The 26,156-nt window shown below is 35.4% G+C and overlaps 1 protein-coding gene across 1 annotated transcript; it reads left to right on the forward strand.

Moving 5' to 3' along the window:
• Positions 1 to 11,925: 11,925 nt before the first annotated feature.
• LOC119191804 (multiple C2 and transmembrane domain-containing protein-like) lies at positions 11,926 to 21,747 on the forward strand (the record flags this gene model as incomplete). The annotated part of the gene is given in 5 exon segments (XM_037445669.1): positions 11,926 to 12,602; positions 16,798 to 16,898; positions 17,714 to 17,825; positions 19,950 to 20,104; positions 21,556 to 21,747. Coding segments are annotated over 5 exon segments (678 nt in total), but the record flags the coding sequence as incomplete, so codon positions are not given.
• Positions 21,748 to 26,156: the final 4,409 nt, after the last annotated feature.

Below are 26,156 nucleotides of genomic sequence, written 5' to 3' on the forward strand. Positions count from 1 at the left end.
TCGAAGCTATAAAAACCGGGGCTCGTTTAAATATGTAAACAATCAGACTTTAAACTCATACAGACGGCGGGTTATATAACCGCTGTAGACACGCTTCACGCACACACATTTTTCCCCAAAGGGTAGACAGAGGCACCGTTACAGACTTTCCCGCCCTCACACCCACCACTACAAGTCCTGTAAGCCAGGAGATCAGCAGTGACACGCATTTCATGACACCGAGTACTGAAGCTCGGCGAGTCTCGGAACGAAATGAATCAAATAGAAAGATAGGGAGGAGTTGGAAATATTAATTGTCCACTTCCCTCGTAGCAAAGCGGGTGACAAAATAAGGCTCTTAGGAGGCATTTTAACCTCCAAGATAGGGACGTTTACAACTAGATAGGCTAGTTAGTTAGTTAGCACCACGGATAAAATTAAAAGAAAGGGTTCTATCACATGAGCTGTTAGATTTGATTTGAGAGGCACCATTAGTGTACCCACATTCCGCCGTGCATATTCCTCCCATGATGTGATAGGGGCGAGCCTATCGCCATATCAGGCCCAAAGTTCAGACTCCGGGCCCCGGTAAGACGAAAACCCAAATATTACTGCCCGACCAGGTATTCTGGACCTGGGACCACAGAGAAGTGGTCGTACCGCGCACACGCGCATATACACCCCATATAGGTATAACTTTACTAACGTTATGGCATTATTTGAAGACGCGAGACCAGATCTGGAAGATATGGTAATTCAAACAGTGTCAGCATATCAATTGGAAAACTTGGCGGACATGATTAAATTAGGGGCGATAGAGTAGAGTATGGCGTTTCGTCACGTACAAAAAAGTAGGGTGGAATAAAAGAACTACAGCTTGAGCGATGAATAATATGAGCTAAGAATTTCGTACTACTATAATAAAATTATAACAGGCCGGTGTCTTGTACTTTAAATGTTGAAGAAAAACTAATATAGGGTTCCTTAGTGAACTGACAGAAACTAAAACAGTGTTTTTAGAGTTTTTGCGTGTATATATCTTTGTACACGCATTATGCAAAACAACTAAGTACTATACTAATATTAAATTAAAGTATAATAAGTGTTATCTAAAAGATCTTTCCAAGCTCTCTTTATCGATTTATTTCATGTTAATATTGAAATAAATAACAGACTCTTGTGTGAGGACTAAGGACTACTAACATATTTTCTCATCAAATACAAGTAAAGCTAAACGTATCATCGAAATTCCATCAAAAATCATGGATATCAATTTAGCGAAATTGGTTTTGGTCATGTGAAAGTAAATAACAGGGAGGTATGCATTTTTAATTACTGGATTTTTCCGACCCGGCGAGTAATTTTTATTGGACGAGATTAAGCATTTATTTTGGATTGGAAATTGTTTAACCAAAAAGGAGAAAGACCATGCAGGTTTACACCTGGGTTTCTTATACATTTAAAGGCGTGACAGTTGAGGTGGAGGGCTAGGCATTTCTTGTCAAAGGAGTTCTGAGCCGTCCGTAATGCCTACCCGCCCTAATGCATCGAAGAAGCAAACTTGGGATTTGGCATTAGAGTGTAGAATAGGCCGGATTTTTGAACGGTTTTATGCTAATTTCTAAGACCAGTAATCCTAATTTAACCGCTCAGTCGCCCCTGAGAACTTGGTGAACGGTGATAGCCGCAATTGTAATTTTCTCCGAAAACAAAAGCATCTATTTTTTAATAAAACAAAAAGGCAAAAATAAAATATAATTAACATAAAAATTTACCGCCTTCAAAAATAAAAATAAATTCACATAACATGTATATACTAGATACCAATTTTGGAGTAATGAGTAATGATGCTTCTTATTAGCGAAAAAAATCAAAATCGATTTAATAATTCTTGAAATTAACACGTTCAAACAAACTTCAGTTTTATAATAGTCTAGATTTGGCTAGCAATAACATCGATGACCTATTAACAACGTTTGCCAGACTTCGTGATTCGTAGCAATAAACACCAAAACACAAAGGAACGAAGGCAAATGTTATTTTATGTGATTTATTGGAGGTGTAAATCAAATATTTAAACGTTCAGTCGGCTGTTTCATTCGCACCATGTTTAAATTCTTTAACACAACAGTGACGAATGGTGACATTTTTCTAAAGGGCACCCGACACATATAGGTACTAATATGCATAATTGCAGTCTGCAAATCGTTCTGATGATAATAACATTCTATATAAAGGGAAGCCGGTCAGAATCGAGTTATATGGACTCTTCATTGGATGATTGCTGGTGTTTTGAAACCACCATGTATTGTATAGTTCGCCTCCTCTTGTAACCGTTTACCGTAAAATATACTTCAACATCTTGCTCGCAATTTCTTTATCTGTCATCAAACTAGTAAAGCCTAGGGCTGCCATCCGACCGGATTTTTCTAGTTTGAAGGATTTTTCTAGGTTCGAGGGCCGTCCGGCAGGGGTTTTTAAAATTGTTCGGGTGTAACCTGGACAATTCTGTTGTCAGGGGAAATTCATTTTTTTTATAGATAAGCGATAAATTGAAATAAATTTTACTCAAAAATTTATTAATATCACACGCATAAATAAATTAATAAAAATTATAATGATATTTTTATTTTTGTTGCAAAATGTTTTTTTTCAAAGGTGTCCGGGGAAAAACCCATATTTCGCCCAAATGGCAGCCCTAGTAAAGCATAATAAGTTCCATTACCTCATAACTTAATTTAAATAATCCCAAACTGATAAGATACATATCCACTAGAAACGTGCGAGCGACTTAAGTAGTTAGAATAACATATCAATAATATTACTTTCTTTCCCCAACCTCGCCTAGTGCAGCTGGTAGAGACGAGTTAACGCAAAACGTCATATTGTTCGCGTTACGCAATCTCAGAATCATAGGTGTCGGAATGCAATGACATTAGAAACACCTATTATTTCTGGCTTTAACTATATACTATAACTGACTTTTGCTCGTATATTCGACCACATGATGAGTTTTTACCGGGATAAAAGGGTCGCTATACATTATCCCAGGATAAAAAGTACCCTTTGTTCCTCCCAGGGTCTTAAAATATCTACATACAAAATCTCATCGAAATCCGTATAGAGAAGTCTTTAATTTGATAAGACAGAGGCGACCGGGACTTTGTTATATAAGGATATCATTGATTAGATTGATCAAAATTGGTTTTATAATTTTATAGGTGTTTCGAGTGTATTTGTATTTGCGTGGAACGTCACCGACACGATTACGATACGATTTGTCTCCTTGGTATCTCTTCGGAGTCCGGAGTTTATGGCTGATAAATATAACGTCGCTTATGACGTCATGAAACGTAACCCACAAGGCGAAAAGTGAGTGCGCTGGTAGTATTTGCCTACATTTTCGTAGATAAAGGCATCAGTTGTGTATAATATATCATATACCCACCCACCAGCAAATATTTACATATTCCGCACCCGCAGTACAACAGTATTACAGAGGCTTGTTCCTTGTACAGAGACGGATTAACCTAAATGCGTGGAGCCAACGGCCTAAAGTCGCGTGGCTTCAAGGAAATAAGTAGAAATGTACTGTAAAATGATTTAAATGCACAACGGCTTATATGAAAGGAAATAAAGGGGCGTGGTTTTTGTTACTTTGCGTTAATTTAAATTCAATCGATTGTTCACTGACGAGAGATATTTATCCCTTGGTAGTTTTTTTTTAATGGCTGATCCTGCAGTCAACACCGGGAGGAACCTGCGAACGGTATACTGGTTCCCCTGGCTTAACGACTGCAGGGGCCAGGAGGAAAGTGGGAGGGAAGACTTGGGAGAGGAGTGTGGGGGAAGGAAGAGGAAGTAGCGGAGAGGAAAAGGAGGTGAAATGTTCTACGAGTCCCTGTCAGACCCCCCATGTGAACTTGCAACCATGGGGGTGTAGGCATCACTTTTTGTGTGTCTAGGGCCGCGACAAATGTCCCCCCGTGCATGGGCGTGCATTCGGTATGAAGACCGAGCGCACAAGTATCGCCTCGGGGGGTACCCCTTGGTAATTGACATAATTATGCCGGCCTGTTGGAACCGGATATACAAAGGCTAATCTCGGAACGCGACATACTGACGTGGGCTACTATGGCAGGTAACCTTGTATACGGTGGCGCTATCCCAGTGGATATAAAATCGATGGCTCCTAGATAAACTATCGTATATGAACAATACCGATAATCCCTTTTTAACGTTTTGTTATCTAGATACTGTTTTCTACAAAACCCATTAAAAAAAGGTAGAAAATGATTTTTAATAGTTTTTTTTTTGTTTATTTACTTTTGAATCAAATGGGTTTGGTAGTAAACAGTATCTTGATAACGAAACGAAACTTGAATATCGCAATTTTTCAAATATAATAGGTTACTTAGCTATCGAATATATCCTACAACTAGCAAAAAGACTTCCTTGATTCAGCCCTGAGTGCATACGAATCGTACTATTAGAAAGCCGAACGCGATCCCATTTTGTACGAATACTCCGCATTTTCGTACGTGTGTAAGTGCAACTGCGATCCGTGTAGTTTGCAATATTGGCATCTCTTATAGACTACTTGGGTTTTTTTATTGTTAGAGTCAGTATAATTTTGACATTCCGATATTAAATGAAACGACATCCTCGTCTTTACCTCTGCTAACATTATGCCAAAAATCTTCCATGAATAATGAATATTTTCAGCAAATATTCCGGTTATTCTTTTCTTATTTTTTATCATTTTGTAGTTTAGTGCGACTGTGGCGTGTGCGTTAGTGTATTTTAACTGAAATGTAATATTGCCGCTGCTTGCATTCTCTAGTAGTTGTAATAGTGGGCTTAGGGTGTGTAAAATTAAAAAATATTTTTTTAATGTTACTATTTTTGTTTACTTATTTTACATTTACAGTTCGATATTTATAAACTGTTATTTTCACGTAGATAACTTGATCTTATTTAGTAGCGCAATGTCAAAATTACTCTGCATAACTGCTCTCAGTCAGTTTCTTCATGAACAGCTAAACTAAAAACGATAAGAATAGCCACATCACACATATTTTTGACAAAATCAGCTGTAACTTTGACCGTTACTCTCACTGACAAAACTTATGGTATGAAACATTATCTCTCGATACTTCGTATAAGCAATGAGCACTATACAGATTTACATATAAATGATTTATAACAATTTTCTACAAAGATTAATCCTTTGTAAAACTTTTAACTAAGAATATTTCTTGCTAGAAGCAATGATAAAGCGTAGCTGGCCAATGAAATTGGCTATAGTAACATTAACTTTCCTCATAAAAAATAATGTTAGACGACGCATTTCAGCGCGGAAATAATACGCAGAAAAATGGCGGCTAAAAAAACAAAATAACTTTCCTTATTTACCAGACACTCGTAAACGCCGGCAATTGTGTTGAAGTGGTAAAATGGACACAATGTCCCTCAGTCGGAATGCATTAATTAGTAGCTATGGGAGTTACAGATGTTGGCCACAAACATGCCACAAACTTATTTTTATCACATTTTTTTTTTCATTTACATCCAAGCGGCAATAGCCTAGTTGGAAGTAGAACGGAGGGTACGGACGAATATCCGCAGGTTCAAAATCAAGGGCAACCATTTCTGACTTATGATTCTTATGAAGTGATATGCATTCTTGGATTTCAAAGAAAACATCGTGAGAAAACTACATACCTGAGAAATTCTCTATAAAAAATTGGAGGGTGTGTGAAGTCTGCCAATCCGTACCACGCCAGCTTAGTGGACTGAGGCCTGATCCCTTTTGACTAGTACAGGAGTCCGTGCCCAACAGTAGGACAGTATACAAGGCTGATAATATTGTTATATTAACATCCACAGCAACTTGATTCCAATACACCTGATGGTGAGTAGAGTGTCGTCCACAGAGTATCGATTGACAAGAAATGACTATACTTATGATATAAGTATTTCTGTTGAAATCTAAATATAACACAGACTGATCTCGGAACCCACCTTACGTTAGCCGCTACGGCGGGTTTTACACCTTACACCAACTAAAGTGAAAGAATCTTCTTAGCCGAGTTTTGGCTACGGCGACCAATGTCAACGGAGATCAGCCAAGCGCGCAGGAGATATTATAGTGCACAATTGTGTGCGCAATGCCCAGGTGCATACTCTTTTCCTCCACTGTAATCCGATATGACCGGATAGAGATCAGGTGCAGTACCAATGGCTTTACGTGCTTTCCGAGGCACGGGAGTAATACACCGCCAACTTTCTGACTCCGAGCAGCGACTGAAATTTTTAAGATGGAAAAAGTATGTACCTTACACCAACTAAAGTACCTATTTAGCTTACAGAAGGGCTCACTAAGATATTTATTTATACATCACATTAATCTATCGAATTATCGCCCTAAGATAAAAACGTATCTGAAATTGTAACGCATGATCAGCTTGTTTAAAACAAAGACGGAAAGCTAACACGAACAATGGTCTTACCAAACATAATATTCGTGAAAATTTTAAAGGTGACATTAACGCCTATCTCTTCTGTATACAGTCGTACGTTCTGCTCGGATGCTTTTTGCCTGATTGCTCCCATTCGCTGTGATTTGAGTCGACGGAATACACCACAAAAGATTTTACGAGTTTTTCGTTTCTTATTTACGACTCGACGATTTTATTTCCTTTCGAAGATTGAGTGATATCGTATAATACGAATTTAACTTTGAAGTTATGTGAAGTTAAGAATTCAATCAGACAGTGACGGCGAAAGATAAACAATAATACGTCAATTAAAATAAAAAATTAATGAGTTCGAAGTCAAAATATATTTATATGTAAAAAACGGTTAACCAATGATAAAAAAAATAATGGTAATTTAAGTACAAAAACTAATCATGGCGGCCCATATTGCAGTCCACCAAGCCGCACGATGCCAGCGTCATGGATTAACGCCTAATTCCTTTCAGTAGTAGAGGAGGCCCTTGCGATGCATTGAGACAGTATAATACAGGGCTGATATTATTATATAATTTCGTCCTTTTAAATCTGATTTTTAAATAGATAGTGCTAACATGCTACATGTTTTAGAGACTTTTATAGCTGGGAATGTTTTTCACACAGGCGAAGTCGCGAGCAACAACTAGTTTAATATAATGGATTTATTAAGCTACTAAAATGCAGTAGCGTCTAGTGCGCAATCTGAGCAATATTTTGCAGCACTATAGAGACAAGAACGAAACGTTATACGCGCAGTAATGAAAATATATTGCAGAAAAGGGAATGTAATAAAATTGTTTGGAACGCGATATAAATTGTCTTTGTCGTGAATTATAGAACATTTTCGGAGACTGACTACAATGCGCAGTGCATGGATGTTAAGAAAGCATTGCGAGAAAGATATGCCTCTAGTTAAATCGAATTTTGCGGATTTTGAGGTTATGCTGGTTTATTTTTTTGATTTCGACTCTTATTATAATTTAAATACTTTTCGGATTTTATCGCGGCTTCTTAATAATTTATTTTTCCTCCTACGTTTCAAAGACTGCGGCTTACTTGGCCACGGTGCGGACTGAGTTGTTTTTCGTCCGAAAAGTCAGTTATAATATCTACCTACATTTTACAATTACACACAAATTATATACATACCATTCTTATTTTTAATTATTTATTATTTACTAAATATTTTAACATAATGGTATACATACCGTGCTTCCAATTATATTAGGGAACGTGCAAACGCTGCCAACTTGTTGTTGACCAACAAAATAAAAATATATCTATACAATTCTTATATTTATTACGAATAATAAAGGCTGGATATGTTGTAACAAACAAGATATATACTTAATAGTAGCTTTTGTTCACGGCTTCTGCCCTGTTAAAAAGTTATCATGGGATTAAAAAATTTGATTTATTTTTACCTGGGATAAGACGGAGCCTGTATTTTTTATAATGGAATGGAATGAAAATGGAGCCATATATTTTAAGTTAGACTGCTAACAATACACCGGAGAAAACTGCATTCAATTCCATGAAGTAGTTTTTGCGTGGTGCGTGAACAAACATAAAGATAGACAAACACTAATTCTAAAGCCCGTGTTTTCACTCATGATGCTCTAATGAAGTCCCTTAATATATGTTTTTCTTCAGCATCTATATACAGATATTGGCCTGTTATAATTTTATTATATGTACAGATGTAGTGTCGTATAATAAGGTTAAACTTCGTGCATGTCCCACACCACTTAGGGCGCGTTTCACAATGTTTAAGTAAATTATATCTATCAGTTAACACAGGCCCTAAGAATTTTATAACATGCACTTAAATTAAAACTTATTACTTTTTTTTTAATTCCTGGCCTCTTTCAAATATTTTATGACATTATGGCTCGTAAATCAAAACTGATTATTTCTTATTCAACAATATTGCTAGCGCCTATTTTATATAAACAGATGGATATTATAATAATAATACTTATTGTCCAGTATTATATATGTGGTCACACGGCTGGACAGTGGGGACGGGCGTCAACTACAAAAAAATATATTGCCATTTATTTCAACTTTCTGAAAAGCAGGATAACTTTATTCATCAAAAGCAATACAAATACAAAGAAAAGAGAAGCTCTCGTCGGCACCTTTCGACTTATTTGAACAAGCCTTGAGCGCGTTCAATTGACTATACTTGAGTTCGAAAATTATAAACCAGTGGAGCGTTTCAAGTTTTCTGTCTTAAAATTTATATTTTATCTTACTTATTTTACGTTCAAATTAAAATACCGTGTTCATTTGAAATATTTGTCTACAAAAGGTGTCGGCCATGTTAAATATATACTGTACTCACAGTATGATTTATCAGTTCTATAGCACACAAGATTAGTAAGATGAAGTGGCAGTGGCTGGTCGAAGAACCAACAACCGCTGGGGTAAACGAGTGTTGACCACGAGTCGACAAACGTATTGCAGTACCTCCAGCTAGGTTTGACCAATGACTTGAGCTAGGCCAGAGAGCAGGTGAAATAACACTTAATAAAGTGGGATTATGTCGAGCAGTAGCCAAAAATAAAAGATGATAATAATGTATGCCAGTTCGAATAAGCACTATTATCTTTACATCAATGTAAAATGACAGCCTCTTGTTGATTTTGAATACTAAATGAGAGTTTCCCAGCTTCTACGTATTGTGTAGAGTGAGATTTAAGGATAAACGCATTAATACGACGCGACGGTGGTTCGTTTCAAACTATTATGTATTCAATGTTACGTATACCTTACATCTTTATATACGCACTCTACATATAATGATTTATCTAATGCTCTCAGAATGTTTTCAGTATATACAGTCCTATGAAATAAATTGAAATGAACGAGGCTTAAGGCGACACGTTGTTAGTAATCATGGATATTTCTGCCTTTAAAATTTCGTCATATTAAATTTTAAAGGCCGAAATATCCATGATTATTAATTATTTTTACGTTTTTTCTTCAACTGCGAGAACTAATCACTAACTAGACGTGAATTTAAATTCTTTACTTGCCAATACTTGTTTAGTTACCCAGATTAAAGCCGAAACAAAATGTATGAAAATGGACCTTGAGGTATCGCCTTAAAGAATAATCCTTAGTATTTTTTTTTATACGGGCACTGTCAATTAGTCACTAGTGCGGTCCCATTGCACCTGAAGTGGAGTAGGATCCAATAGAATAACGACTGACGAGATTACCCCTTGACAGTCGACACAATCATGCCGTCTTGTTGGAACATGACATACATAGATAATATATAAAAATGATAATCCTACGTCACCAATAAAGAAATATCATTACATTTGACCTTATTCTATATGACAGATTGCGTGAAAAACTTATTTCTTGCCGAAAACACCCAAATGGCCACGGCCTTTAAAACAAAAAGACCCAGAAAGACATCGTGCCGTCCTTGACTCGCTGGCATTGGCTCAGTCGCATCGAGTCTTCTGTAAGGTCAAAATAATTCCATTGTCTCTATTGTTTTTTTCTCTCCTATCTGTCCGGTTTTGTTGAGGTGAGGTGTTGTTTTTTCTTGTGTTCTAAATTTTATGCGGAAATAATGGATCAATAAAAGTTGACTAATTGTAAATCTTCGCAAAAGCGAATTAGACAATAAACATTGTGCACTGAAATGTGAACGTAGAACTTTATATGCTCTCTCAATATATTAGGTTTGAATTTTCTTTGAATACGCTAATATTTTGCAATACTGCACAAATTCAAAATTTTCTTCATTAATAGAATGTAACAATGACTAACTCTATAGACTTTTTAAATATAATTATGTAGTCCGTGTAACTATTGGACAACATCTCATGTCTAAGGATGGCGAGCGCAGTGGAATACAAAACAATACTTTGTAATTCAACGTATTTGATGGCCGATCAAAGCAATAAATAAATATTGACATTGACTCGATGTCGTAATTGCAGTTTGCGCGGCACTACGCTGCTCTGAGGTCTCGGGCTCATATCCCGGTCAGGCAGTGACATTGGGTGTTTTTTTCCAATAACATTAGTTTTATTGGTATTTATTTAAACCATTTTTAAATATTTGGTTAGATACAATTATAATAAAACTAGTTGACCCGACAGACGTCCCGTCTTAACCATGAATTTGCAGCGCGCATTCTGACAATCGCTAAAATTAATAATAATAATAATAATATCAGCCCTGTATTATATACTTGCCCACTGCTGAGCACGGACCTCCTCTACTACTGAGAGGGATTAGGCCTTAGTCCACCACGCTGGCCTAGTGCGGATGGTAGACTTCACACACCTTCGAAATTCCTATAGAGAACTTCTCAGATGTGCAGGTTTCCTCACGATGTTTTCCTTCAGCGTTAAAGCGAACGATAACTTCACAAAGAATACACACATGATTTTTTTTGAAAAGTCAGAGGTGTGTGCCCTTGGGATTTGAACCTGCGGACATTCGTTTCGGCAGTCCGTTCTACACCCAACTAGGCTATCGCCGCTATTAAAATTAACTTTTCTTAAATTTTCTTACATTCCGCTCAACTGCCTTAATTTTTTCTTTCATAAGATCATTCTCCTGATAATAACAAACACAACAAAAAATATTTGTGAAATTCGTCCAGCCGTTTACGCGTGATGGCGTGACCAAGGGAAATAGGGATTCATTTTTATATATATAGATAGATGTTTTCAAGAAGAAAATTATATGGCTTCATTTATTAACGCAATGTCAAAATAAACCTGTATAAACTAAGTATGCCTAACTGGGTTTTATCAGTCTGACAACACTCAAGGTCGGCAGTACATAAGTTATCGCTGTGGGACATCCGGCAAAAACATAACAGACAATGATAATTCACTTGTTATAATCCAAATCGTAATTACTACCATGTATATATGACAGCGGCGTATATAGGATAGCCTATTTGGGTGTGGAACGGATTGCCGAGACGAATACCGGCTGGTTCGAATACCAAGGGCATACACCTTTAACTTTTCTAAATGATGTGTGTATTCTTTGTGAATTGTCGGTTGTTTTAACGGTGAAGGAAAACGTAAATAGAACTCACATACCTGAAAAGTTCTCTTATATGAGTTTTTAGGCTGTGTCAAGTCTGTCAATTCGCACTAAGGCAGCGTGGTTGATTAAGGTCTAAATCATTTCAGTCGAGGGGCCGGGCCGTGCGGGACTTTTATTCTGGAAAAATTTCATACCGACGGAGCCCCCAGCAAAAGTTAGAACCAAATGATAAGACACACTAGTATAGCCGAAAAGGTAATAATACAAATTGTGAAGCCATGTTCCACCATTAATGCTATCTCATGATAGGCACATGTCTAAATTGGCACAAACTAGTTCGAACGATCTACGTATATTTATCGGAGCATAAAATTTGTAAATTAAGTTCCTGTGAGTTACAAACACCCAATGTATGATATACGAACTTATGCGACAATCTTACTAGATTATCTACACCAATACATAAAGCTGAAGAGTTTGTTTTTTTGAACACGTTAATCTCAGGAATTATTGAATGATTTAGAACATTTTCTCACTAATAGGAAGCCACATAATTTCCGAGTGATATAGGCTACTTTTATCCCGTAAAGAGTTTCACCAGGGCGGAGCCAAGAGCAAAAGCCAGAAGTTGATATTGTGCAAATTACTCACGATATAAATATGTTTGTGTCTTGTTTCATTTACCGTCAGTATTTATCGTGGTTTTGATAACAACAAATTAATAAATCCAAAGGGTTTATAAGACTTGAAAAAAAATCTTACAAAAGTACTTATTTGCTGCTTACTAAGGCTCTAAGCGCAATGACAATTAACATCAGAATATGGAGGACCATCTAAATTGGCCTTTATGTCCAAAGTTTTATGATTCCTAATCGCTGGAACTCCTAAACTAAGGTGGGAACAGACTAGAGGTTTTTACTAGTGTGATGGTGTGTAAAAACGGTGCACATAAATAGATGTGCGCATCATGGCGGAGGCGCATAGCACACGCCTTCTTCAACTGCGTTCTCATGAAGAAACTTAAATCCGCTGTGAGGAAGTGGCGGAGGATGCGCCTCTTCCGTAAGCGTGATGGTGAGCATTTGGAATTTTTAATATCCTTAAAAACCGATTTGGATTTAACAAAGGCGAGTGTGAATAAATTGGCAAGCATTACTGATAAGTAGAATCTTTGTACGCGACCAAAATAGATAATTTAGACTGGTGGTAGGTGTATCATATGTGAGAGTCCGCCTGGGAAGTACCACCCCAGTGTCTATTTCTGCCGCCTAGCTGCAGTGTGTAGTCACTGTTGTGTTCCGGTTTAAAGGACATTGTAGCCAGCGTAACTACTAGACATAGTCAGACTTAACATCTCATGTCTCAGGATGGCGGACGCAATGGAATACTAAACAATACTTTGTAATTCAAGGTGTTGGATGGTGTTTCTGCTGTTTATGGGCGGTCGTATTGCTTATCATAAGAACAACGGGCTCGTCCCGCCATTCAAAACAAAAAAAAAACAATTGATTGTTTCTAAACCTGTCGTATTTGTAACTCGCTATTGTACATATAAACTTGTTAAAATATTCAACTTTCAAGTCTATCATTACATACATCATGTTTTATTAAGTTTTCTCACGAATTTTGTTTGCTGGTGACGGATTTTCATTTGCCTACCCGACTTTTGACAATAAATGCATGTGTCCGATTTTAGGTCTGCACCCATAGAGAAGTTGCCTTTTTGTTATTGTTGAGTTGTTGACGATTATCAACGCTATTGGTATGTATCGATGGTATGTATAGGATTGACACCTTAGCGATAGATTAATCGATAGGACGTAATTCTTATACATAACGTTTATTAGCTACGGGCCTTGTTATGACACGATTATCTCTCTGAAGCAACAGTTCAAAGTTTATGGCAATCACAATATTGTTATATTTCATTTTTAATTTAATAAAAAAGAATTACGGCAATATTGTAATTCTTATTTATTTTATTTTCTGACAAATTTACATGAAAACCTCTAATGACAACTAACAATTAAAGCCACTAGAGGACAAATCAAACTTTATATTTTAAACAAGATAAGTACTGATTACACCGGCAATCAAATCACAGAGCATCCGCTCGCAAGCAAATTCACGATAAGAACTTAACGTGCTTAACGGATATGTAAAGCCATACTAATAGGAGAACTCGACCGCTCCCCTACTACATCTACCATAGTTTTCTGGATATTCCAAAAAAAAAATTTATAACTTTTAATGTAAATAACCGAATTACTTTCGATGGTTACAAATTACAAGCTTATTATAAAAAACAACAAATAACATATTTGCCAGGGTACCCAAACTAGGCTAGGCCTTTACCTTGGGATCAATATAATAAAATAATCAAGCTGATATTTGTAGACACGATTTTCTTATCGTTTCGTCTCTTCAATTAAAAGAAGTGATGTATTATAGGTACTTATTTCTTCCAACTTTTTTAGGATCAATAATTATAAACGACCTACTGCGTTAACTGTTTAATTAACTTTACGAATATATTTGAAATTTCAGAATTGAAGGACAGGACGAGGGATAATGGGGTCGCTTTGAAACTATATAATAACTTGTAAATCAAAACTACACTCTGATTTGTGTTTTGTTTCATTCTACATCACCGAAAGTTTGGATTTGGGGTCACCAGGGCCCAGGTTAATTATAATAAATTATATTATTGGAGTAAAATATACGAACGATACCTACATTAATTACTTTCTTGTCTATACATCAGATACATAATTTGGTTTTAATTAAAAACGGTTACAGTCTGTCGTAGCCATAGTATGTTTTGTCTTAATTTTTTGCCCAAATTGAGGTAGGTACCTAAATTAGGTCAGTCAACATAATATTAAGACAAAAAACTGTATTACTGTTATGAATGTACACATACGTTGCTTTTTAATATATCGACAAATATGAAATATCCCCTATAATGAGAATTAAAGTATTAGTTTTTGATTCGAAAATAACTAACTTACAAGTTACAATCTTGGTTCTAGATATTACAATATTCGCCTACTCAAATTATTATAGCAAATATTCAAATGTTCGAATAATGCTATTATTGTCAGCAGGAGCTAACAATAATGTGTAGAAACGTATCTCGAAATTAGTGTTGATGAATAAATCAATGTAACGCAATAAATAACCCGCTCGCTGTGAAACGTGAGCCACAGCGTGTCGGGGAACACATTTGTTATTACCTATTTGCTCTTTTTCACCGCGTTTCGTATTTTATGGTTAAAATACCCCAGAGTATCAGAGGTACTCTCCAATTTAAGGGTTTACTGTCGAAAATTAAGTGGATTTGTAACGTAATTACTAAGTAGAATAAATGGGAATATAATTTATTCAGGATATATTAATATAATATAATAATAATATCAGCCCTGTATTATATACTTGCCCACTGCTGAGCACGGGCCTCCTCTACTACTGAGAGGGATTAGGCCTTAGTCCACCACGCTGGCCTAGTGCGGATTGGTAGACTTCACACACCTTCGAAATTCCTATAGAGAACTTCTCAGATGTGCAGGTTTCCTCACGATGTTTTCCTTCACCGTTAAAGCGAACGATAAATTCACAAAGAATACACACATGATTTTTTAGAAAAGTCAGAGGTGTGTGCCCTTGGGATTTGAACCTGCGGACATTCGTCTCGGCAGTCCGTTCCACACCCAACTAGGCTATCGCCGCTAATTATATAGGATATATATATATATATATATATATATATATATATATATATATATATATATATATATATATATACATGATATATTACTCTTTCTTATTTTTGAAATAAATATGTGTAAAGGATTAATAAAAAGCATATACTTGGCTATCATTAAACTAATATCAAATTGACAAACAAAATTACTGTCTATTAATGAAATTATATTTATCAGCTATCTCTTTCGTTATCAACGAGTCTTATTTGGATTTAAATTATTTTATTAAACACAATGTTAAGTAAAAGCTTTGATAATCCTAAGGTTCATCTACGAAACCGATTTGTTTACTTAAAAATCTTGCCCAAAAACAAAATTCGCTTATTTCAAGACAAAGTAATTACTAATTTTCTTTTCTTACGAAACTCATAAATAAAAATGGCATTGTCGTGGCCTCAATAGACTCTGCTCATAACTATGCTAAAATACAATAATCAACACATTCGCAGACATATATTTTATTAAGATAGCCGTAGCTAGAGAGTGTGGAGCGAAGCAGTGTTTGGCATCTGATGCCTCCTGACTTATGTATGCCTAATATCTGTATAGTATACTGTATTATTATTGCCTGTAAAAAGTTTCCGATTTGCCTTATCTCGAAGAAGTAATTGCAATTGTATTTGTGATTCAAACACTATATTGGGTTTTTTTGGTTATCGGACCCAGCAGTCAAACTGGAGAAACCTGCAAATGGTATACTGGAATCCTCCCGCTTACCGACTGCAGAGCCCTGGAGGAATGTTGGGAGGGCATAGCTGGGAAGGAAGTTTGGGGGAATGATAAGGAAACCTCTTAGGATGGAGAGGAGAAGGCCAGTAAGTGATCGCGAATCCTTATAGGCATAATGTGACTTGGCAACGATGAGGTATACACACTTAACGGTGTCCTTGGGGCCGCGCCGAATGTCCTCCGTGCATGGGTGTACCTCAGTGTGGAGACGAAGCGCACAAGAATCGCCTCGGGGGGAACACCATAGTGTTTCATAGCGTATCGCTTACCAACAGACGAGCTGTATACTTGTAGAACAAAAAAAAATTTGATTTGTCTCAAAAGCTAGTTGCGCCCAAGGTCACGTGTAAGAATAATATGGTGAAGGTAATTGATAAGATATACAAAGGCAAATCGCAACAGAGATCAGCCAGGTACGCAGGATATATTATGGTGTACAAATGTGTGCGCAATACACAGGTGCACTCTCTGCTCTTTCACTCTTATAGTTTGATGGGACGGCAAGCCGACATTACCGGAGTGAGATCAGGCGCTGAACTAACGGCTTTACGTGATTACCGCGGCACGGGGGTATCACACCGCCCACTTCCTGACTCCGAGCTGCGACTGAGTAATTTTTAAGATGGAAAAACCCAGTCACAATTATTTTGGCGCGACCCGGGATTCGAACCCAGGACCTCAGCGCGGTAGTCGTACTTGTACCGAGTACAATTACAACTACGCCACCCAGGCAGTGAGAGGCAGACCTCTTGATATATAAATTGATTTGTTTTCAGACTCTTCAGTGACACGGCAAGTGTCGGCTGATCCTGTTCCTTCCACCTCAGGCACCCCTGCACACCATCCCAGGCCGCCACCAGCTGAATTATTACAGTTGGTGAGTACTATTTACTAGTACCTATTGGTGAAGCTACGAATTTTCTCTAAGGGGGAGCTGACGGAGGCATAAAGAAAAAAAAAAAGAAACTGTTGAATATAACGAAGTGCCGCACGTGACTACTACGCGACGTAGGCGCATTTGTCTTTTGTGAGCAATGAGGTTTCTGGCCCTCTCTCCATCTTACTATGCCGATATCAGTACTCATAGCAAGAATTTTGCATAGTTACTGTTTCATTCCCTATTAAAACCATAAAAATAGTCATTTTACAAAACGGTAATTATCATTATATTCGTTCTAGGGGTTTAGAGATGTTAATAATAGATTTGTCAAATCTGTTGGTGATAGGATATTTGTACTCGCCCGGATAGCGACTATCGCACATATTAAGATGTAAAGCTCGCTGCAGAGGCCCTTGTAAGAGTATCGCGTTCCTGAATCAGCCTGTGTATATCTAATTTTAAACAAAACGGTATAATTAACGACTAGCGAGGGATGATTATTGCTAATCAGTCAACTTTATATTTTCGACCCTAGTCCACATCCGATCAGGTGCAGTGTCCGTATAAAATTTTAAGGACCCTTTACGTAAAGTTCTGTAAATAAATAATTAATAAATATAAAAGTCAGTGTAACTACTGGACATAATAAGACTTAACATCTCACGTCTCAGGCTGGTGAGTGCAGTAGAATACCAAACAATACTTTGTAATTCAAGGTGTCGGATGGTGTTTCTACTGTTTAGGGGCGGTCGTATCGCTTACCTTACTTATATTTATTTTGACCAATGCTGATGGGAATGACAATTTTCTAGGAGCCAGACGAAGGGCAAAGGTTAAGAGAACAGCAACTAAGACTGTATTCGTTCTTCCAACTTAGAGTTCATCTGAAGAGGGGACAAAATTTAGTCGCTATGGATAAAAACGGTAAGAACCCACCACCACTCCCTTACACTCACTCACTTAACACAATCACACAGGCCAGGGATGGTGAACCTTTGGATCAGCATTGCATCTAAAATAATGGCTCTCGCTTTCTCATAGTAGGTCAAAGATTTTCTACGCCATCTTATAAAGGCTATCAGGACGAAAATTTGCCATGATCTATTTTTGTCCACATATATCCAAGAACTATATTTCTAATCAGAGTTAGGCCTAAGCGTTCGATGAATATAATTTTTGTTTTTTGTAGTAAGGTATGAAGTAATAGTAAAAATACAAACTTTAAAAACATAATTAACATAAATGCTGATAAGTTCTGCAATTAGCTTTTACGAATAATTATAATTCAAGTTTTGAATGACTTCATATAATGATAATGACATTAAATATAATGAAAAGGGAACACAAATTAAAATGTCCGCCATCCCTGACGTAGCCTATGCAGCACCGAAATGAACACAAAAGAGAGCTTTTTAATTACTTATAGGATTGAGTTTAAAAAAAGTTAAACAGTTGCAAAGAACATTTTCGGTAATCCCGAGAGATGCCATTTATTCAGACATCTAGCCTTTTTTCGTTTCTTCAAAGTACTTTGACGTTTTTAGAGACGCAGTTATATGTAGAAGGAACATTGAGGCTGAAAACAAAGACTTCAATGTATAAAGATTTTAAATAGAATTTTTAATTATATTTTATTTCAGCACTGATAATAATGATGAAATGTAAAGTCTAGAAACTTCCGTTAGTTATTCTTAATGAAGAATAAATGTCCGTTGTGGTTGTTAAGACGCAGAATAATAATCTTCATGTCTTGGAGGAAAAATATGATATTTAATGTAGAAATATCGCTTTATAATGAACTAATATAGTTGTTACTTGTTACTCTGGCTAGTAACAAAGCATCTCTTTGACTATCAAAAGATGTTTTTAATATCAATATTAAAAATAAATAATATTATCATACCTGTATTTTTAATATAGCATATAAAAAAAATTACAGACCGATATCTCTATATTATAAATATTGAAGAAAAACTAATAGTGGAGTTTTTATTAAAGCAACAGAAACGAAAATAACAGAGTTTAGATTTTTTGCCTGTCTGTATGTTTGTACACGCATCACGCAATAACTACTTCACGGAATTTAATACAGTTTTTAAAGATGTATTGATAGAGACTTAATTTAAAACATAGGCTCCGTTTTATCTCGGAAAAATATGAAACGGGACTTTTGTACCGAAAAAATTTTCCACGCGGGCGGAGTCCCGAGCAAAAGCTAGTGTAGGTATAAAAAACAGTAAAAATGTCTACATACTAAAAGCATCACGTCATGATTTAGTCCTGAAATTCTGTTTGCGATCAATGTAATTTAAAAAGTTTGAAATAACTAATATACTTTTTGTAACATTTCTAAACAGATTTCAGAAACTGCTCAAACTTTTGTACCTCGTGTTGGTGTTTGAATATAATATTTTTGAAATCCATACAGCTATGAGAGACTGAAACGAAGATTTATACAAATATGTGACTGTTATAAAATATTTGTTTATTTTTGAATATGTAGGATAATCATAATTTTAATTTGTAAGTAGTAATTCAGTGAGTATAGATAATATTGATTGATTTGATTGCATAGCTCTTTTACAATAAAGTCGAATATTGAATTTGATTTTGTTTCTTCATAACACACTCACAATACACTTTAAACACACATCACTATTAATATTATTTTTTCTTTGCATGTTTTTCTTTTAATTTGCAGTCGAATTAGTGCTTTTGCTTTTCTAGTTACTAATGAATCTTTCAAAATTGTTATATTTGTAACATTGGAATGAAATTATACTTTAAACTGTATCCATTTAGTAATTCAATTTAAATATGTTGATACGAATCTATTAATTTGAACAAACATTGCATTTCAAATTGAATACTGCAAATAAATTTTCACAATAAATGTTTGTTCTGTCTAACCAAATCATTTAGATGAGTCATTCTATATTCAAATTCCATTATTGTTATCATTTAAAATTGGAATAAATTCTTAGATCGTTCTTTTTATTTTCGCTTTTTACGTCTTCTAACTGCGCCGTTTGTGGGGTCCAAAACCAGGTTTGTTATCAGGCACAAGTGATCCGTATATCAAGTTCAAATCTGGGGGGAGGTTACTGCACAAATCAAGGATAGTGTACAGAGATCTCAATCCAGTGTGGGATGAGTGCTTCACAGTGCCTATAGAGGATCCATTCCAGCCAGTACAATTAAAGGTGAGTAAATATTTCTTGTTGTAACCTCTTTGCATCTTTATTGATACTGGCAATAAAATTTAAAAATATAAAAAAAGTCTTTTGCGCGGGAATTTAAGTCCGGTTAGTCAATGTGTTCATTATAATATATATTTATTTATTAAAGTATGTAATTATTTGTGGTGTCAATATTAATCATATTTATAATTATTTTTAATAAATTATTAAAGAAAAATATTAAGCAAGCAGGTTTATTTTTATATTTATGCGTAAACTCCAGGTGTATACCTTGAAACTTGATTGTATTTGGAAATATAATCGCACTCAAATTTTACCAGGTAAAACGTTTCCTCCATAGCATGAATAAAATTGAGTATTTAAACCCTTAGTGTGGGAATGGGATAAGGTATTGGCTCTCTGGGCCCTTTTAAGGTAAACATCTTGGTTTGGATATCTCATAAACACAGCTAATGTTTAATTCAAGGGTGTTTACAGTTGAACACAAATTTATGCTGTTTCGGAAGTAATCTAAGGATTTTCGTGGTCTTAACTCACCACTTTAGTTTCGTTGTCATTGTTCGGTGTTTCATTACGAAAAATCACTTATGTATTTATATATGTTGTACGTATTTAAGTATATGTGACCAGGATAATAAAAAACCTCGTAAAGTTGTAACAAATTTTTCACAAACATTCTCATTGTCAATATTAATAAGAATAGATATAATATTTTCCCCTGACACCTATTTATTGTATTTTTCATAAAAAATATAAGGAAACTAAACAATTCAAATATTACCACGACATTTCAAAGAGCGTATTAACTCTTAATATGCATGTCAACTGCAGCTGCCTTTGCACAGAACATGCTGTTATCTCATAGATAAATCGATTGTCATGACTCATGAGATAGCGTGTTAATGCTGCAACGAACTATTATAAGCTATAATAGTTCGTTTTGAATGATTCTGTTAAGCGAAATTTACACCTATTATCTGTGGATTTGCGAAGATATTATCAACCAGGCGCAAATATAGGGAAGGTTGGCGAAAAGTATACAGGCTTCCTCTGAGTCAAGCATGATTTAATTTTATTAATATGCGATTCTGTGAAAATGCGTGAATATTTTGACGTTTGGGTTTTTATTCGAAGTAAATGAGGAAACCGCTGAACGGATTTGGATGGAATTTGGCACATGGGTTGATAATTTTTTGGATTAACACTTAGAGCAATTTTTTTCCCGGTAAATGGGAAATTTTTATAATAAATAAGGGTGACACTAAATTGATTGTCATTGTATCAATGTTTCTTTGGTAAAAACAAATTAAGGAGAAAATAATTCTTTGAAGATTTCAATTTGGTTTAAGCTGTGGACTCCGTATCAGGCTAATGGCTATGGGGATAACTAATAGTGTCTAATATTTCCACCCTAATATTAGCTTCTTGAAATTCATCTCCTAAACATATTTCAGGTGTTTGATTACGACTGGGGTCTACAAGATGACTTCATGGGCTCTTGTAATTTGGACCTCACAGCGTTGGAACTTGGCAGGACTCAGGACTTGGTGCTATGTCTAAGGGACCCAAACAAACTGAATCAGGACATGGGGGAGATTGTTCTTAACGTGACGCTGTGGCCAAAATCGCAAGAAGATAAAGAGCAGGTAAGGAAATTATTGATGACGATGATGATAATGAATTTTTTTAATACGATTAATAACCCATTGTTTATGTAAGAATTCATTTTATTTTCCCTTCCGACCTATACAGTATACAGGCTTATTTCGACATTGCGTTAATAAATGAAATCACATAGTCCTCTTTACCTCTGCTAATACTGTGCTAAAAATCGTCCAAGTATAACGTATATCTCCCCAAAAAAATCCGGGTTTTTTTCTTTCCAATTTTTTTTTTGACATTTTGTTGGAAAGTTACACTTTCTTATTTTATGTCTACAGTTCGAGTAACTTATCGTAAAATGTTATTTTTAAGAAGGTAAGTATAGGGATTCATTGAAGGGGCCCTTCAAGTAACGTAACGCTATTTTTGAAGATTTTTGACCCCACACCCCACTATGTAACACGCCTTTACGTTTTCCTATACGCCCCTGCTTCCCCTCATAAAGTTATGTAACTCTAAAGTGTCAATTTTTTCTAATATTCACAAGTATGTTACGCAAAATATCGGAAAGTCGCTAAAATACCTTTGTTATTGTTTTAATATAAAAACCAATGTTACACAACGCTTTGTACGAACCTCCTTCCCGCGCCTGTAACATCGTAACGTTTTACAAGACCCCACTTCCCCTCCAAATCGCGTTACGTAATACTTGAACGGCCCCTAATAAGGAAATATCAAAATGACAATTGCATAACATAATGTAATGTACATAATACTTAATGTATTATGTACGATTTCAATAAGGCTTAAGAAATCCTTACTTTCCAATCGGCAGTGAATATGAACCAATCAGAATGAAGGATATAACATGCTTAGAAATGACTCTTTTTGAATGGTTTGTTCTCATAATTGGTCCGCATGTAAGAATTGGGAACGCTTATTGAAATCGAACATAAGAAATCAAGAGCTATATGGATTGTATGAGTTGGAGGGAAAAATAAAATGATTTCTTACTTTAAAAGATCAGACTGGGGTAGTAGATGTGTACCTACACATTTTTATTAAATAAAGCGGTTTAGAAATAGCCTTAAGCGTTAATATTCTCAATATTTTAAATAATTGAAAACCGTCCTTTGAGAGAGGCTTTTGAGAAATCGTTCTGCCATTCGCAATAAATTCGCTCACAAAGAATGTTGTTCCATTTTACGTAAGTTTATTGGTATTCAAAAAAAGATAAGTTCTTATACGTTAAAAAAAAAATTGGGAGCCGAAGATTTTAATCTAAATATAAAAAGTTTAAGAAATGGCGAGATTAAGCTAATACTCAAAAACCAAATTTGAATTTTATTGACGATCAAACTTTTAGTAGAAATGTTATTTAGAGGGCATTTTTATCTTTATGTCAATGATTGAAGTTATATTAAGCATTAGTTTTATAAACAAGAATATATGTCTAATGGAAGAAACAGCAACAACCAATATGCTTGAATTGTCATAGCGATTTTTATACATAATTTTGTTCTTTACCTATATTAATTTATCGTGATGTCAATGATTGCGTTGTAGCAAATGCTGTTTTGTAAACAAGAATATCGATGTAGGAGGCAGAAACAACTGATATGTTTGAATTTTAATAACGGTTTTTACATATTATTTGTTCGTTGCCATATAGTAATATGTGGTTATAATTGTTAGTAGAATTGTACACAATCATGTAATGTGAATTATAAGAAATATTTTAATGAATTTTGAACTGACTTCAGAAAAAGGAGGAGGTTCTCAATTTGCCGGCATTTTTTAATGCCGCCATAATCATATTCAAATTGTAAGTTGAGTTTTAAACAAATAACATACTGAGTAAAGGACTTTACAAAACCGTACTCATTTCATAATAGTTTGCGCGAGGCTGAACACGCCGTTACACCATCTATCATGTTAAGAAACAGCCACTTTACTAAGCCATTAAGGAAACAAGACATATTACGTAAGACTAGATGTTATTGGTGGTCCCCCTTGCATAAATGGCCTTACCCGGAATAGAAGTGCCGATTTGTAACTTTATGGGAGGGAAAGAAGCCTATATTTTAATCCAAGAGATAGATAAGCTACAGTGATGAAAGGTGAAATTTTGAAAGGGAAACCGACGCAACATGATATAATACTAATATGCATAAATAAGGTCTACAAAACAATCTAATGATAATTAGGTTCTACATAAATTCTACAGAAAGGCAAGCCGGCAAGAATCGGCTTATAGGTACCTTTCGCCATTGCTAATCTGTTTTACATTTCATCCAAATCTGTTCAGAAGTTTATGTGTTTACTTCGAACAAACTTTTACATTCATGTTGTAAGAGGAGCGTGACGTATTTTGTTAATCTTGTTTAGTATTCCTATCTTAAACCTAATTCAAACAAAGCTAATGTGGACATTAACCTGTCACTAACCATGGAAAAGTAGAATATGTTGTTATTGTCAACACGCCCACTGAATGGAGTAATAGTAATAAAAGACATAAAAAGACAAAAAAATATTTAGTGCTTGGAATTTCAAAAACTAAAAATGAAGTAAAGTTTTCTAAACATTAACTATTAGTTTAAAAATAAACAATAATAATTTCAAAATCTAGACTGGCTCGGTTACGTATTGTATGCGCAGTAAGCCCTACCTTCTGAGTTAGGGAATTCGAATCCTGGGGATTTTAAAGTGAGATTGGATTTTTCTGGCCAGTATCAGCCCAGAGTCTAGAACGTGTCACCCATATAGAGATATCACATCATAGGACAGAACCTACAGGCGGAAAGTGGGTGGGTGTTGTATCTCTGCCTGCCCCTTCGGGAATAAAGCGTGATGTTTGTATGTAAAATCTAAAATTATTACACTGTATTCACAATACTGCATCGCTATATTTAAAACATAGTGTGCTCTAAATTACCTTCATTACCGTCTTTCATTATTTCTGACGATATACCTTCCATAACAACGTTTTACAAACAGTCATTCGCAGTAAGCTATAGTTTCCTGACTTACTTCTATATAAATGCATAAGATCACAATTTTCCTGTTCGATGTTAGAACTTATGAAAAAGGTGCGAGTATATTGTTATGCCTTACACAATCCTGGTGATACACTGTACCGATACTGACCAAAAATAACTAATATTCGAAGCCCGGGATCAAACCTGAGACGTCAGTCGACACGAGATTCGTAACGCGCATGCAATGCATTACGCCACCAAGTAATTAAGGTTTCTTTTACTTCGTCCAACCGTCCATCATTCTCAGTAACAATCGCCGGCTCATATTATAGAGAATAATAATATATCAGCCCTGTATTATATACTGTCCCACTGTTGGGCACGGGCCTCCTCTACTACTGAGAGGGATTAGGTCTTAGTCCACCACGCTGGCCCAGTGCGGATTGGTAGACTTCACACACCCTCGAAAATTCCTATAGAGAATTTCTCAGGTATGCAGGTTACCTTACAATGTTTTCCTTCACCGTAGAGAATAAAGAAGATTTATAGAGAAGAGAGAAGATTGGTGCTTATTATAGATTATTATAAATTTAACTTTTCTGTTCAATATTGTACCTAATTACCTTCGAAATGATTGTGACGAGAGTAATACTAGAGTTTCTTGCCCGGTATTATCTGGTGGAAACTGATTTCACAACTCGTAGTAGAGTAAAAATTCGACTGAATCGAAATCATGTTTAATATTTTACAAATACAAAAAAATATTGAAATTGCTTTTTTAAACCTAGCCCACCTCTGGAGCGGTTATCATTTCAATACCTAATAACATAGTTTTTGTCAGTCTCTCAAAACAAACAAACCTTTATAATGCATACCTATTTTATAGTGAACATCAAAATGGCAGCGGTTTTGCATTTCATTGTTCCATACTTTGCTATCGCCGACCACGATCTATTGTCATTAAGCGTCGTTTGTAATAAGGATGGCGGTTTAGCAAAAATAGACTCATTGAAAATAATAAATAGGTTCTTTATAGCAGATCCTAATATCATGTTGAGAAAACGTTTCTATGTAACAATAAAATTAAATACTAACAATGATGTTTCAACATGGTTGGGACTGCAATCGAGAATAAGACCCAGTCAGTATACATGTATCTTAGAATATACCGATTGTAAATCTGTTTTGTTGCCCAAATAAATAAAACGAGTATTACCTTCTAATTAATATTATCAATGCTTGAGATTCTGCGAGCGTGCTGTCACCTTAGTATGTAATATAATCAAATATATATATCTACTTATTTATTTAAAGAGGCGATAATAATAATATTACATTTTATCTTTATTTTAATGTGTTGACATTTCTACATAATAATATCATATTCTGTGTTCTTTTTTGTATTTTATAAATAAATGTAATTGGTGCAAACCGTTTTAATTAAATCAAATCAAATTCTGTACATAAAACTTTGT

Source organism: Manduca sexta, unplaced genomic scaffold (genome assembly GCF_014839805.1).
Source record: "Manduca sexta isolate Smith_Timp_Sample1 unplaced genomic scaffold, JHU_Msex_v1.0 HiC_scaffold_1937, whole genome shotgun sequence".
NCBI classification, from domain to species: Eukaryota; Metazoa; Arthropoda; class Insecta; order Lepidoptera; family Sphingidae; genus Manduca; species Manduca sexta.